The sequence below is a fragment of the Notolabrus celidotus genome, chromosome 9 (assembly GCF_009762535.1).
Source record: "Notolabrus celidotus isolate fNotCel1 chromosome 9, fNotCel1.pri, whole genome shotgun sequence".
Lineage (NCBI taxonomy): Eukaryota > Metazoa > Chordata > Actinopteri > Labriformes > Labridae > Notolabrus > Notolabrus celidotus.
Window position 1 is genome coordinate 5,882,233 of NC_048280.1, and position 14,120 is coordinate 5,896,352.

General features: G+C 39.4%; 3 protein-coding genes across 3 annotated transcripts in view; 1 reads left to right on the plus strand and 2 right to left on the minus strand.

Annotated features, from left to right (window-relative positions):
- Positions 1–1,207: 1,207 nt before the first annotated feature.
- Positions 1,208–5,884, minus strand: LOC117819591 (nuclear factor 7, brain-like). The gene is made up of 2 exons (XM_034693040.1): positions 5,735–5,884; positions 1,208–3,298 (listed from the first exon to the last, which is right to left on the minus strand). Exon 2 carries the CDS (start codon positions 3,083–3,085, stop codon positions 1,634–1,636), a length of 1,452 nt encoding a protein of 483 aa, XP_034548931.1. The 5' UTR covers positions 3,086–3,298; positions 5,735–5,884; the 3' UTR covers positions 1,208–1,633.
- Positions 5,885–8,286: 2,402 nt separating this feature from the next.
- On the minus strand, positions 8,287–13,663 carry si:dkey-174n20.1 (uncharacterized protein LOC796174 homolog). Its single transcript, XM_034692881.1, has 4 exons — positions 13,245–13,663; positions 11,408–11,650; positions 9,827–10,129; positions 8,287–8,761 (listed from the first exon to the last, which is right to left on the minus strand). Exons 1-4 carry the CDS (start codon positions 13,363–13,365, stop codon positions 8,502–8,504), a joined length of 927 nt encoding a protein of 308 aa, XP_034548772.1. The 5' UTR covers positions 13,366–13,663; the 3' UTR covers positions 8,287–8,501.
- A 14-nt stretch (positions 13,664–13,677) lies between these two features.
- susd2 (sushi domain containing 2) overlaps positions 13,678–14,120 on the plus strand; it is a 35,392-nt gene continuing 34,949 nt past the window's right edge. The window contains exon 1 of the mRNA XM_034692880.1: positions 13,678–14,109. Within this exon, the coding sequence (XP_034548771.1) occupies positions 14,043–14,109 (67 nt within the window). The 5' untranslated portion in view covers positions 13,678–14,042. The remainder of the gene's footprint in view (positions 14,110–14,120) is intronic.

Sequence of the window (14,120 nt, forward strand, 5' to 3'; positions counted from 1 at the left end):
TTCTGTTCTTCTGCAGAACAGAGTTTTATTGATAGAAGTAAGTCAGGACATGAATGAAGTCATTCAGGTTTGGAGCAGAGGATTCACTAAGCACAAACAAAACATACAAGTGATTGAAAACAACATCAAGTGAATCCACAGTGATCCAGAGTGAGTCCTGAAGTCCTTCAAACACACACCTGAGTGACAGTTCTCATCAACTCACAGGAACACACGTCAGCTCTTTCACAATAAAAGTCCAGAAATGAGGAAATAAAAGCTGCTTTGAAATCCTGAAAACACAGATTCATGTTCACATCAAGACTGAAGTGAGCACAGCCAGACACTTTGGAAACTATCAACACCCACATTTCAAAGAAAAGCTCAGCGCTTTAGACCGGAGACCTCTGACAATCCAGGTGAAAGTGTTGACTTCACTTTCAGCTTTAACCACTAAAAGGAGAGAAAATGTGAAGAACAAGTCCTGGTTCAAATGATCTGTCAAGAACAAGAGTGAAATCAAAACATCAAACTCATTCTCAGATCAGAGAAATGATATTTCAGAGCAGCTGTTATTCTCACAACCTCAGTGACAGTTTAGAAAATGTCTTGTGATTTTTTGGATCCTCTGATTTGAATTGAACCTGAGACACAAACACAAACATCGTCAAACAGAAGTGAACATTTTCTCTACAACTTTTGATGGATAAAGAAACAAAAGTATGAAATCAATTTGAGTTTTTTTGTCTAAATTAACATGAAATACTTTAATTAAAGAAACATGACTAATCTGTGTTTCATGATGGAAAGATAACAAAAATATTATAATACAGCAACGCTCACTTTTTAAATATTTTTTAGAAACAAAAACAAAACTTTAAAAAAGATATTTTTTATGTAAGCAAAAAATGTTGCATGTGTTATAAACAAATATTTTTACGTATTTTTTTCAATTTACTTTAAAAACCTTGAAGTTAAAAGATGAAAAGTAATGATGAAATAAAATAAAGTAAAGGAAATATTAAATCAATGCTCACTGTTTTTTTCATCAAAAAGATGATTTTTTTTTCAGGGAAAACATAAAAAAGTGAATATTTTGACAGAGATTATTTACAGACTTATTTACAGATCTACTTTAAAAACTTTGAATTCAAAATTTTAAGTTTTGGTTAAATGAAATAAAATCCAAATGTTGCAAAAAATGTAGAAATATTACATCAAAGTTCACTTTTTTTCTATTTTTCAAACTAAAACAAGATGATTCATCAAAGAAAATATAAAAATGTTAAATGATTTGATCAAAAATATTCATATCAAGTATTTAATGATCTAAATTATTCTATGGAATCTAAATGGTCCCAGTTCTTTCAGCATGTTTCCATCACATCAAACATTTCCAGCTAAACTGCTTCACATCAATAATAAAGTCGACTTTTGTAGATCAGCTTATTCTGTGTCTCTGGAATATTTTCTGGATTCTTCAAGAACTAAACAATGTGTGCCACCATGTCCGACACTGAAAGAGTCCAAATGTGTTTTCTACATTTTCTTCATGTTCCTTCAAATCAAATGATTCTCAGCTTTAAAGAAAGAACTGGAATTATTAGTAACAGGAAGAAAAACCTCCTCCATGATGACGACATGAATCAATCAGTCAGACCTCACCGCCCTCCCTGAACATCACACCAATCGACCTTTGACACATTTTGAGCTCACAAGTTTTAGCATCACCAGACTTTGCGATACTGAAATATGGGAAGACTCTCTCAGTGAAAGTGTCTCTGTGAGTGTAGATGTGAGTCATGTCTTCAGGGTCGTAGAAGGACACCTCCCCCCTGTCATAGTCCAGCTGGACTCTGATCCTCTGGAGACTATTCTTCACTTTCAGAGTCTCACCAACAACATCCCTGTATTTTCCACTGCTATTGTCGAAACACCAGATTCCATATTCTGGTGTAGCTAATATCTCTCCCTTCCTGTCAAGTGACTCTTTAGCCAAACCCACATTCCAGCTAGGATGGTCTCCCACCTCCACCTCCCAGCTGTGCTTCCCTGAGCTGAAGCCCTCAGAGCCCAGAATATCAGCAGTATTAGTGTTTCTCTCTGGATTGTCAGGAAGCTTCTGATATGTGTCTCCATATCTCACACTGGTCAGATCATCAGACAGATAGAGACAGTCGCTTGCAGTGTTTGGGTCCAGAATGATTGGACTGAAGTGGACCCTGTCCTTCATCTTCTCCCAGACTCTGAAGGACAGGTTGCCCAGGTGTTTGGCCTCATCTATCAGCGCTCCTGAGACCAGCTGTGGATCTGACTCTGAGCACTGGACTCTGGCTCTGGTCTGAGTGGGTTTATAACTGCTGAGGAAGGCCACGTTGTGTTTCTGCAGGTCTTCTTCAACAGCACAGATACTGTCTGACAGAGAGGAGATCTGCTCCTGAATCCTCTTCATCTCTCTGCTGATAGTCTTCCCCTTCTGCTCCTCTTCCTCCCTCAGAGCTGTCAGTCTGGACTCCTCTTCCTCTTTCAGGAACTGGTGGAGCTTGTTGAACTCTGCTCTGATCTTCCTCTCTGTGGACAACAGCTGCTTCTTGGAGTGTTGAATCACTTCTTTGTATGTTTCCTCCACTTGTTTGTATTTGTTCCTCTTGTCCTGTAGAGACTTTAAGTCAGGTTTCAGCTGCTCCTTCAGCTCACTGACTGCTTGATCTACAGGAACCACAGTGTGACTCTGGTGGAGAGAAAATTCACAGACAGGACACACAGCTCTCTGTTCATCTTTACAGAACAGTCTAGGCTCTTCTTGATGTTTACTACACACCACCTCCACCTTCTTCTCTCCTTTTTCTGTCTCAGATGATCCCACTTTCAGTCTCCCAGCAAACGAGTCACACAGTTCCTTCAGTGTAAAGTTTACTAATGGATACTCTTTTGATGACTTTCTTTTACAGATGGGACAGTTCTTGTTCTCAGTTTGTTCCCAGAATTTCTGCAGGCAGCTTGAACAGAAGCTGTGGTTGCAGCTCAGAGACACAGGATCTGTGAAAGTCTCTGCACACACGTGGCAGTTCAGGTAACTTTCAAGAAGAACGTTTCTTTCAGCCATTTCTCTTGATATTTGCCTTCAGATGTCAGACTCACCAAGTTAATGTCTGTTCCTCTCAGAGCTTTAAAATCCTCCAGTTGTGTGTTTTCCAGCAGAGACCTCACTCCTTGTTTTGGCGTCTTTGATCCATTCAACAAGTCCAAATCTTTGATTTGTCTTCACCTTTGTCACGAGGTAAGATGTTGATATTTATTCAGTTCATTGTGCACACACCTGTAGACAGAGGTATAAAGAAAACATGTAAATACCTCTTTGTTTATTTCTGCTTTTTGAAGTATCATCATGAATACAGCTCATAAAAACATCATTGACCGTGTAAGGTTATTTTCTGTAGTTTCTTTCTGAGCTCTCAGTATTTTTTTGTTGTAAAAGGTATTTAGAGGGAATACAATTTAATTTCTTTCACATATTTGTATCTGAGGGTTTATTAACCTCATCTTTTTGTCAAGTTTTCTTTAATTGAATATCTTTTTTACTTAAAGAATTGAAGGTTTTATTTTTTGTATTTGTTTTTTGGGTAATAGTGCGGCTATTGCTGATTTTGCTGTCACATATACATTCTTAGTTACTATTATAATTCTGTTACTGATATGGTAACTATTGTCAATGCTGCTTGTTATTTTCTTGTCTGTTTTTGAAGATACCCTAGCTTGGATGGTGGAATATTATATGTCTTGGCCTGAATGGTTCACCAGTAGTTGTTTCCGGTGGTCTTTCACTGTAAAGAGCGCGGTTATTGTTTTGTTCTGTTTTGTTAAAATGTGAAAAATCAATAAAAATCTTGGAAATAAATAGATTAATAAATAAAGAATTGAAGAAATCTTGAACATAACCTCTGAAATATTTTTTTTCTATATTTGATAAACCTGGGTTTCGTGTGGACTGGAGGTCTTATCGCTCTTAACCATAGACTGTAAAAAATATGGACGTAGTATCCGTGACGTCACCCATCTGTTTCTGAACGCTGTTTTGAAGCCAATCGGGAGCGGCAGCCATATAGGCTTTGAGCCTCCTAGCCAACAGCTGCAGTGTTCCTGCAGGCAGCTGAGCCTCTCATTGGAAGACTAGTAATCTCAATAACTTCGAAATTGCCGAATTAGAAAAAAATTCACCCCCCTCACAGTGAGAGGACATCGAGAAATGAGCTATTCAGACTACACTCGTCTTTTGTACCAGGCTGTAAACATGTTTATTAATGCTGCAAAGATCGTCTTTTTCCCATTCATGTGTATGTGACTTCCGGAACTTCCGGAGCCAGCCTCAAGCGGATCCTCGATGAACTGCAGCTTTTAACACTTCCGCATTGACTCATATTTTTAGACCGGAGGTTGCCGCTTGCTCTTAACTGAGTCTGCTACTACCAATCTCCTTACCAACTGAGTGAATCCAGTGAATTTAGAGCTCTTAAGATACTGTTTCATAGAAGACTGAACCCAGAGGTATTGGTATTGTTACAATGTTACAATGTTACAATGTTACAATGTCATTTAGCAGACGCTTTTATCCAAAGCGACGTACATACGAGAACAAGAACAACACAAGCAAAGATCTAAACAAGAGGAAACAAGATCAGTACGAGTAACAAAGTGCTTCAAGTCAATGTCGGTGCAGGTACTGCCAAGCAGTGTAAAGGCAATGCACAAAAATAAGTAAGGAATTTTTTTTTTTTTCTTCCCGAAATAAGGAACATCTACAATGAAGCAACCAACCAATTTAAGACCTTCCATTATCATCATCAACAATTAACATCACTACAATAATGACCAAAGTACCAAGTGCTGGGTCACTCAAGAGCTGAACACAGATTCCCAGAGTAGAGCAGGACAGTGCGAGTCAATCGTAGCTGGAAGACATGATCTGCCACTGGGGACAACAGTGGAGAACAGTCTAGCTAAGTGCATAGTGCTTCCTAAAGAGCTGGGTCTTTAGCTGTCTTTTGAAAGTAGAGAGGGACTCTGCAGATCGAAAGGAGTTGGACAATTCATTCCCCCATTTAGGGACAACAGAAGAGACGAGTCCAGCTAGTGATTTTGAGGCCTTGTGTGCTGGAAGCACTAGGCGCTTTTCAGAGGCTGAGCGTAGCGGGCGAGAAGGGCAGTAGACCTGGATGAGGGGTTCCAGGTAAACTGGAGTGGTTTTGGTGACTGCTTTGTAAGTCATGATTAGAGTTTTGTATCTGATGCGAGCTGCAACTGGAAGCCAGTGTAGTGAGATGAGCAGGGGAGTGACATGAGCTGTCTTAGGCCCTACTATTGATATCCTACTACAGGATTATTTCAACCACTTGGTCCAAGGAGTTACAACAGAAAGGGAGAGTTTTTGTTGTGTAGTCTCCCTGTGAGGACTGCCGTTTGAACAGGCTGACTAACACTAAACCAGTTCAACTGCCTTTTTATTTCTCAGCCAGCAGGAACAACACTCAGTTCAGTTCTTTCTTCAAAGGTGATTTACTTAAACACTCAAATGTATTCCCTTACGCTTCTTTAAGTTCCTTGAAAACTGCTAGGTCAGATGGGACAGTTTTTCTTTTTCAGACACAGGATCTCTGAGAGTCTCTGAACCCCCGTGACAGTTCAAGAATCTTTCTGAATCAGCGTTATTTTCCATTTCCTGCAGTATCTAAATATTTTTGCTAAAGGCAAAACTCACCAAGTTAGAGTTCTTCAGGTCTTGAGTGATGTCCAGCAGAGATGTCACACTCTGTGATGGCGTCTTCGATCTGTTGTCAAAATCTGATTTAGTTGTCCTTCCCCTGTGTCACATGGTAAGTCATCATTAGGGTGTGCTGGTATGTAGGTTGGTCACCTGCAGGCGGTGCCAGGCTGTTAGATGAAAATAATTACCCCATTCATTGTACACATGTCTGTGGGAAGAAAATACAAGTAAAACTTGTCAATATCTCTTTGTTTCTTATGTCTAAGTATAATGAAAACAACTCTCAAAGTCACCATTCACACAAAAGTAAGAGTCTTTAGTCTCTCTGTGAGGACTGCTCATCTAAACAGGACGACTGACACTAAACCAGTGAAACCATGTTCTTATGTTGCAGCCAGCTCTGTGATCTTTAATAGTATACATGCAGCCTTCAGGTCTTATTACAAGCATGATACGTTACAAGCTGTCCTGTTTTTGAGTTCATACAGGACTCAGGGAAGTTGAAGCCTGCTTGTGTGATGATCTGATCATGTGAGGAATCCAAACACTCACACCAAGGAACAGGGTTTGATTTCTCCTAAACACTGCTGCAGGTTTTCACTCAGTTACATGAAAATACATTTTGTCACAACAAAAAAAAAAAAGAAAGACGAAGATCAAACTTCTGAAATGATTCTGTTTAATGATGCTTATTGTTCATTAAAGCTGGGGTTGGTAATCAGATTTAGATACACTTTTTGTTATACTGGTTAAAATTATCTTTATGTCCTGATGGCAATCATTACATGATGTGTTCCTAAAAAAGAGTGAAAAAAAGCTGCTATCTACAGCCGGAGTAAACCTGGGAAAACACTAACCAATCACCGTTTTTTGGCTCCCCAAATTTTAAACCAATCAAATCCCATCCTGCCGTTCTGCCCGCCTCCTGCGCGTACATTTCCCCGGCGTGTACTCCTCCGAGTCCCCGTCTCCTGCATCTGCTTCCCCTGACTCTATTTACTGCCCCTCTCGCTCGTCCTCGGGCCTGTCCCCTCTGACCTGATGAGGTGCTTTGCTCAGGACTGTAGTCCGGATCAGAGTCTAAAAAGCTCTCACCAACAAGCAGAATAATTAATGACGTTCAGTAAGTCCTACAGAAAATATATATGTATTGTAGCGTCCGTCCGGCCGCTGTAGGGATGACGAGCCGATTCGTGAACACGTTGAGCTTTAATAACCGGTCACTGTCGGCCGTGATCACGCCAACCAACAAAGCAACAATCAATGTTTGAATCATAGACTGTATAAAATATGGACGTAGTATCCGTGACGTCACCCATCTGTTCCTGAGAGCTGTTTTGAAGCAAATCGACGGCGGCAGCCATATTGGTAATGCGGAACTCAACTGGGCAGAGTGTGACATAGTGTGAGCCTCTTAGCCAATGGCTGTGTGTTCCCGACCGGGAGTCACGTCAGTCATGTCCTTATTTGGGCAAAACTCATAATCTTAATATCTTCTGAACCGTCACGTTAGAAAAAAATTCACCCCCCGTACAGTGTGTGCCATTAGAGAGATTAGCTTCATAGGGCCAAGCCGTTTTTTGAACCAGGCTGTAAACATGTTTATTAATGCTGCAAAGATCGTCTTTTTCCCATTCATATCTATGTGGTTTCCGGTGTTTCTGCAGCCAGCCTCAAGCGGATTTTCGATGTATTGCAGTTTATATCACTTCCGCATTGGCTTCATCGTTTGAGACCGGAGTTTGCCGCTTGGTTTGAATGAATGAAGAACTTCTCCTCTTGTCTCTCCTCTCTCCCACTCGCACACTCTACACCTCTCCTGATGCCTTCACTGACCGTCAACACTGTAGGAATTAAGAACATCTACACTGTACACGTTTAACAAACAGTAGAGTTGTTACAGTATTATATATGTGTTATAACTTTTCTCCTGATATCGTGTCACCAGTACAACTGGATAATGCTAGCATGATAGTTGTGAGTGCTAACAGCAGCCATGTTTGTTTGTGTTTTTAACTTTCACTATGATAATGTTTTGGTGAGGACCAGTTTTGAATCAGTCACGATCATATCGTCGAGAATCAGCGGCGCTCGTGCATGTGAGCGGGGGGGCGTTGTTTTGGAGGAGCTCCGAGGGAGGAGGGGAGGGGTTAGACGGAGTCATTAGGAAAAGCTACATTCAAATTCATGCCGGTTTTCCGAGACTACCAACCCTAGCTTTAAATCCTGAGGGGAAAATAAAGGTGGTTTCTGTGTAGATGTGTCTCTGCTTCTCACTAAATCTTTTCATAAATCCAGTTGTTGTTGTTGTTGTTGTTGATCCTTTGCGCTCAGTGTAATCCCAAATATATATTTATTCTATAAGAGCAAGTGTCACTTTTCTAAAATAACCACCAGCTGACATATTTGGCAGCAGATTTCTGTATTTATCAATGAAAAGATTTTATATTTACTATTCTCAAAACAGTTTTGAGTAAAAAGGAAGAAAAGGAAAAACATGCACTGTTCTGTTACATGTTTCAGAAATTAATCAGGTCAACTCAGGGTTAAACAAGTCAAGTCATTTATTAAATATTCTTCAAGCAGATTGCAAAACAGGTAAAACAAGTCTTTAAAAGAAATCCTAAATCTGCATCGACAACTTAAGACAAACAGGCCCAAACAGAACAGGAAATGTACATCAGTTGATAAAGACATAAATACATTAAATATATGAATAAGATTAAAAAAAACGACCCACACCCCACCCCTGCCTCCTCCATCAGGCCAGTTTGACCAGCCTCTCACTGGCCTCCCACAGTTTCTTCGCCACTCCTGTGTCTCTTGCGAAAGGCCGCAGCGTGGCAGGCCGGCAGTCGATAAAGTAACCCCCGCTGTGTTTGGCGGCTTCGTCCGACACGGCGCAGTAGATGACGGTCTGAGCTCCGACTTCACACGAAACAAAAAACATCCACATGATCACCTGCATCAGCATCCGGAAGAGGACGGAGAAGTGACACGTCCAACCGCTCTGAACGAAACCTGGAGCAACGTGTGAAAGAGGGAGATATGAGGAGGAACAGAGTCAGGGTATACGTACTGATTACTACATTTTGTTTCGGCAAGTGTCCTTTTGAATTTCCACTTTAGGATGTATCATGACAGAGTGCCGGTTTAGCTTTGAGCGGACGCCCCATGTGTTGTGCTGGGTCACTCAAGAGCTGAACACAGATTCCCAGAGTAGAGCAGGACGGTGCAAGTCAACTGTAGCTGGAAGACATGATCTGCCACTGGGGACAACAGTGGAGAACAGTCTAGCTAAGTGCATAGTGCTTCCTAAAGAGCTGGGTCTTTAGCTGTCTTTTGAAAGTAGAGAGGGACTCTGCAGATCGAATGGAGTTGGCCAATTCATTCTACCATTTAGGGGCAACAGAAGAGAAGAGTCGAGCTAGTGATTTTGATTTTGAGGCCTTGTGTGCTGGAAGCACTTGGCGCTTTTCAAAGGCTGAGCTTAGCAGGCGAGAAGGGCAGTCAGTAGACCTGGATGAGGGGTTCCAGGTAAACTGGAGTGGTTTTGGTGACTGCTTTGTAAGTCATGATTAGAGTTTTGTATCTGATGCGAGCTGCAACTGGAAGCCAGTGTAGCGAAATGAGCAGGGGAGTGACAGGAGCCGTCTTAGGCTGGTTGAAGACCAGAGGTGCTGCTGCTGCGTTCTGGATCATTTGCAGAGGTTTGACTGTGCATGCAGGGAGGGCCTGCCAGTAGAGAGATGCAGTAGTCAATGCGTGACATTACAAGAGCCTGAACCAGAAGCTGTGTTGCGTGTTCTGTCAGGTGTGCAGAGACGACAGTATTTGCAGCAGCCTTGGGTTCAATTCCTGACTATCTCATCCCAATTCTTCCTGTCGCTCTTTATTGTCACATCAGAAAAAGGAGAACATTGCCCCAAAAATGCTTTCAACCCTTTTACTTCAGAACCAGACTGCAGATCTGGACATACATCAGAGCTAATAATAATAAAACAAACTGTGTACAAACACACACATGCACAGTCCCAATATACCTGTGACTCAAACTCTCTGTTCTAATAATGAAAAAAGTCCAACCTGGGTGCACAGCGTACGAGGTCACTCCTTTCCCTTCGGTGATGCGAGCCAGCTCCTGACTGAAGTAGATGTTGGCCAACTTGCTGCGGCAGTGGGTGAAGAAGGGCAGAAGGTTGTAGTTGAGGTCCTGGAAGTCCAGTTTCTGGTATTTGTAGGTGGAGCACGTGAGGGTAACCACACGGCTGGGGGCACATTCCTTCAGGCGAGGCAGAAGCAGATTGGTCAGGAGGAAGTGGCCCAAGTGGTTGACGCCAAAACACATGCTGAAGCCGTCGTCTGTCCAGTCGAGAACGCTGGGCATGCCTGAAGAAGCACAGAGAAGAGATCATGATCTGTAAGGTTGAGGGAGCAAGATAAATGTGCCTTCAGCTGATCAGTCTGCATCAAGCTATTTGACCTCAGATTTCTGTTCTCATGTTTCATTTGCATATCTGGTTTTATGGATATGCAGATATTTTCAAACTCATATTGACCACTAAAGGAACATACACACTTTTTTTCATTGCAAAAACACAAAGTCTGTTCCCACTTCTTTTTACTAGACCAGTGTTTTTCTTTTTTTCCCTTGACATGTTTCAACTACAAACTTCCTGCAGACCTCTCAACTCAACTTTATTTATAAAGCAAGTTTCATACGTACAAACATGCAGCCCAAAGTGCTTCACAAAATAACAGAGAGACAGAAAACAACAGCAATGGTAAAATTATAAAAGGCATGATTATGAATTAATACTCAAAAAATGAAATAAAATCAAAACAGTAAAATTAATAAAAAATATAATAAAATAAGTAAGAGTAGAAAGAAAAGCTAAAAATAAGTTAGAGTTTTATTTTTATTACTATTATTACCCTTTATTTAATTATCAGTGTTATATTTATTGATTTATTCAGCTATTTACCTGTTTATTTATTAGAAGTACATCAACAAAATTATTTTATTTATTATTATTATCTTTTTTACTAATTTTATTTTTACATGTGTATGCGTGTATGTATCTATAAATGTGTGTATATACAGTATATATATATATATTTAATATTTCAATTTATGTATGTATATATTTAGTATAATTATAGCTATAATTATTATTTATTATATTTCTTTATTTCTATTTATGTTTTTTAATTGTAATTTGTTTTTATTTAATATAATTAATTAATTTATTTTTATATACACATATGACTATGTTTAAAATATAAAAAGATGTTGGAATATTGGACCTGTATTGTAAAAATTGCATTTTGCCAGTAAAAACAAACCTTGAGAAAAAAAAAAGATCAGATAAATACAAGAAATAAATAGTTATATAAATAAATCAATCCTAATAATGCAGTCCAGGGCTTAAAATTAAGACAAAAACACATGAGGAAATTTTAAAGGGAAGCACTCGAGAGTAGCTTCTGCGTTAGTGGCGGCTAATGGGGATCTGGATAAAGGAGTAAGGACAAACTGCACAAACGCATACAGCTTCCTCTGTGCTTGGATCAATTTAGAGAACTGAACAAATCCATAATACAACCACAGGATATAATGATATCAATACACGTGTGAGCAGATCTCCGTGTGCTCGACATCCTCACCTGCATTATTCACCAGGATATCCAGTCTCTTCTCTCTCTGGAGGAAGCTCTTACAGAATTCTCTTACGGAGCGCAGGTTGGCCAAATCCAGCTCCATGTGAAGAATGTTCAGGCTGTGACTCTTGAACTTGATCTCCCTCACAGCCTTCTCTGCTTTGTCCACGTCTCTGCAAGCGATGATGACTCGGGCGCCTCTCATGGCCAAGGCAACAGCTGTCTCCTTGCCAATGCCAGAATTCCCACCTACATAGAAATACAGAATGGGTGACAAAAGGTATGAGTGTCAGTGCTCATGTAAGGATAGTAATCTGGAAAGACAGCAGTGTTTTTGTCTCAATAGAATAGAATGGAATGATCTTTATTAATCCTTGAAGGGGGAAATTCAGGTGTCTGGCAGATAAAATTATAAAAATCACATAAAACATGTAATCCAGGTGTCTGTCAGCTCATCTCCCATTTGCTAGAGAGTTATGAAGCCTAATGGCTGCAGGGATGAATGATTTTCTGTATCTCCCAGTCCTGCAGCACAGAGAGATGAGCCGTCCACTGCCGCTGTTTCTCTGGTCCACAAAGAAGTTGTGAAGTGGATGATCTGTGTAATTTAGAATGGCCTCTAGCTTCTTCTGTGTGCATCTCTCCACCACAGCCCTCCGGTGAATCCAACCTGGTTCCAATCACAGTGCCAGCTCTTTTCACTAGTTTGTTCAGTCGCCTCGCATCCCTGTGTTTTATACTGCCTCCCCAGCAGACTGCAGCACGGAATAACACACTTGCCAGCACAGACTGATTTATCTGAGCCTCCTTAAGAAAAAGAGGCGGCTCTGCCCCTTCCTCTAAAGTGCATCTGTGTTAAGGGACCAGTCCAACTTGTTGTCCAGGTGTACACCTAGATATTTGTAGGTTGGCACCACCTCGATGTCCACCCCTCGAATGTTAACTAGCTGATGGCAGAGCCTGGATCTTTGGAACTACTATCATTTCCTTTGTCTTTGAGGAGTTCAGTAGGAGGCAGTTTTTGTGTATGCATATATGTATCTATTTATGTATGTATATACAGTAAATATATTTTTATTATTTCAACTTATGTATGTATATATTTAGTATCATTATAGTTATTATTATTATTTTATTATATTTCTTTATTTTTATTTATGTGTTTTTTATTTATTAATCAATTTATTTTATGTTATTTTAAAACAAACAAAAAAATGTTTGAATATTGGACCTGTATTGTAAAGTTTGTGTTTTGCAAATAAAAACAAATCTTGAGAAAAAGAATATACAGGGAGTTAAAAAGATCTGACAGGTACAATAACAAAATAAAATAAAATAAAAAAATATATATAAATAAATATATATATATAAATAAATGAATAAATAAATATATAAATAAATAAATACATATATAAATATATAAATAAATAAATAAATACATATATAAATATATAAATAAATAAATAAGTATATAGGATGAATAAAAAATAATAATGCAGTCCAGGGCTTAAAATAAATGACTCCAAATTTAAAGCCAGATCAAAAAGGTAAGTAGGAGGCAGTTTTTGTGACTCCAGTCACTGAAGTCTTTTGTCAGATCCCTGTCCATTCTGGATACACACTACAATAGCAGTATCATCTGAAATAATAATAATAATAATAATAATAATAATAATAATAATCTGACTTCAGATCAGACTATAGATGGAGACTCTGTGAAGTTTAATTCTCATGTTATAAAGAATTCAGTAAAGTCAGTCTGCACTTAGCTTAAAATATGCAGCAAAAAAAACAATACAAATCAGTGGCATCCATAGCAATAAACATGGCTTGCAGCTTATACCTGTAATAAGAACTGTTTTCCCATCCAGTCTTGACAGATCGGTGCAGTGCCTCCTCTTTTTCAACCATTTCAAAACAAAAAAACAAACCAAGGACGCGATTATTGTGTAGAGGAAGTACATCTCTCCTTTACTGCTGCCCTGAGACCTGAGACCTTACAATATAAACAGATACTGATGCTGCTAGCATGAAGCTAACGTAGCCAAGCTTCTGAACGTGTTCATTGACAGAGTAAGACGTCATTCCCCCTTAATAACCTCCATTTCGGTTATCGTTGCTCGCAGTGCACGTGTCGTTGTTCATTTAGGTTAAAAATAACAAAAGAAAAGAGCGTTAAAAAGTCAATTCGACAATCCCCTCTCATTCATTCAGCTAGCATCAAGATGTAGGGAGGCTTTGCGCATGCGTCGAATTCTGTGTTATCGCAATGTCTCGCGAGAGCAACATAAGGGAGCAGCCATAGCCTATAAAATAAAAAGTAGCGTACATTCACTGCTGAAAAAGCAGGAAAAGCTTAAAAGTAATTAACAATTTGAGTAAAATGACAGTGTTTCTGAAAGTTTAATATTTATTTCAAAGTTATCACCAAAGAGGAAAAAAAAATCACTCACCGACCTACTTTTTTTAATAATGTCTGTCTGTTAATACATAACTTCAAACTCTCAGCTGACAGGTTTGGTTTTAACTGACCTTTAAAACACTCATTTGGTTTTAAATTACCCCTGAAACATGCAAACGAGTTAATGCCAAAATTGCAACACTGTGTCAGGCAAGAGTCACTTTGAATCCTCCCATCAACATGAGAGCTACCTCAGGAGTGACTTTTATTCTTTGTGGATTACTTGTTTGTGCATCCAAAGCAGCTGGTAAGTCACTT

Bases quoted from the DNA above. Each gene is read 5' to 3' on its own strand.
- si:dkey-174n20.1 (XM_034692881.1), bottom strand. From the start codon at position 13,365: ATGTACTTCCTCTACACAATAATCGCGTCCTTGGTTTGTTTTTTTGTT. The intron at 10,130-11,407 runs GTGAGGATGTCG...GTGCTTCTTCAG, and splicing joins TATCCTGGTGAATAATGCAG to GCATGCCCAGCGTTCTCGAC. The intron at 8,762-9,826 runs GTTGGACTTTTT...ACGTTGCTCCAG, and splicing joins CTCGTACGCTGTGCACCCAG to GTTTCGTTCAGAGCGGTTGG.
- LOC117819591 (XM_034693040.1), bottom strand. From the start codon at position 3,085: ATGGCTGAAAGAAACGTTCTTCTTGAAAGTTACCTGAACTGCCACGTG.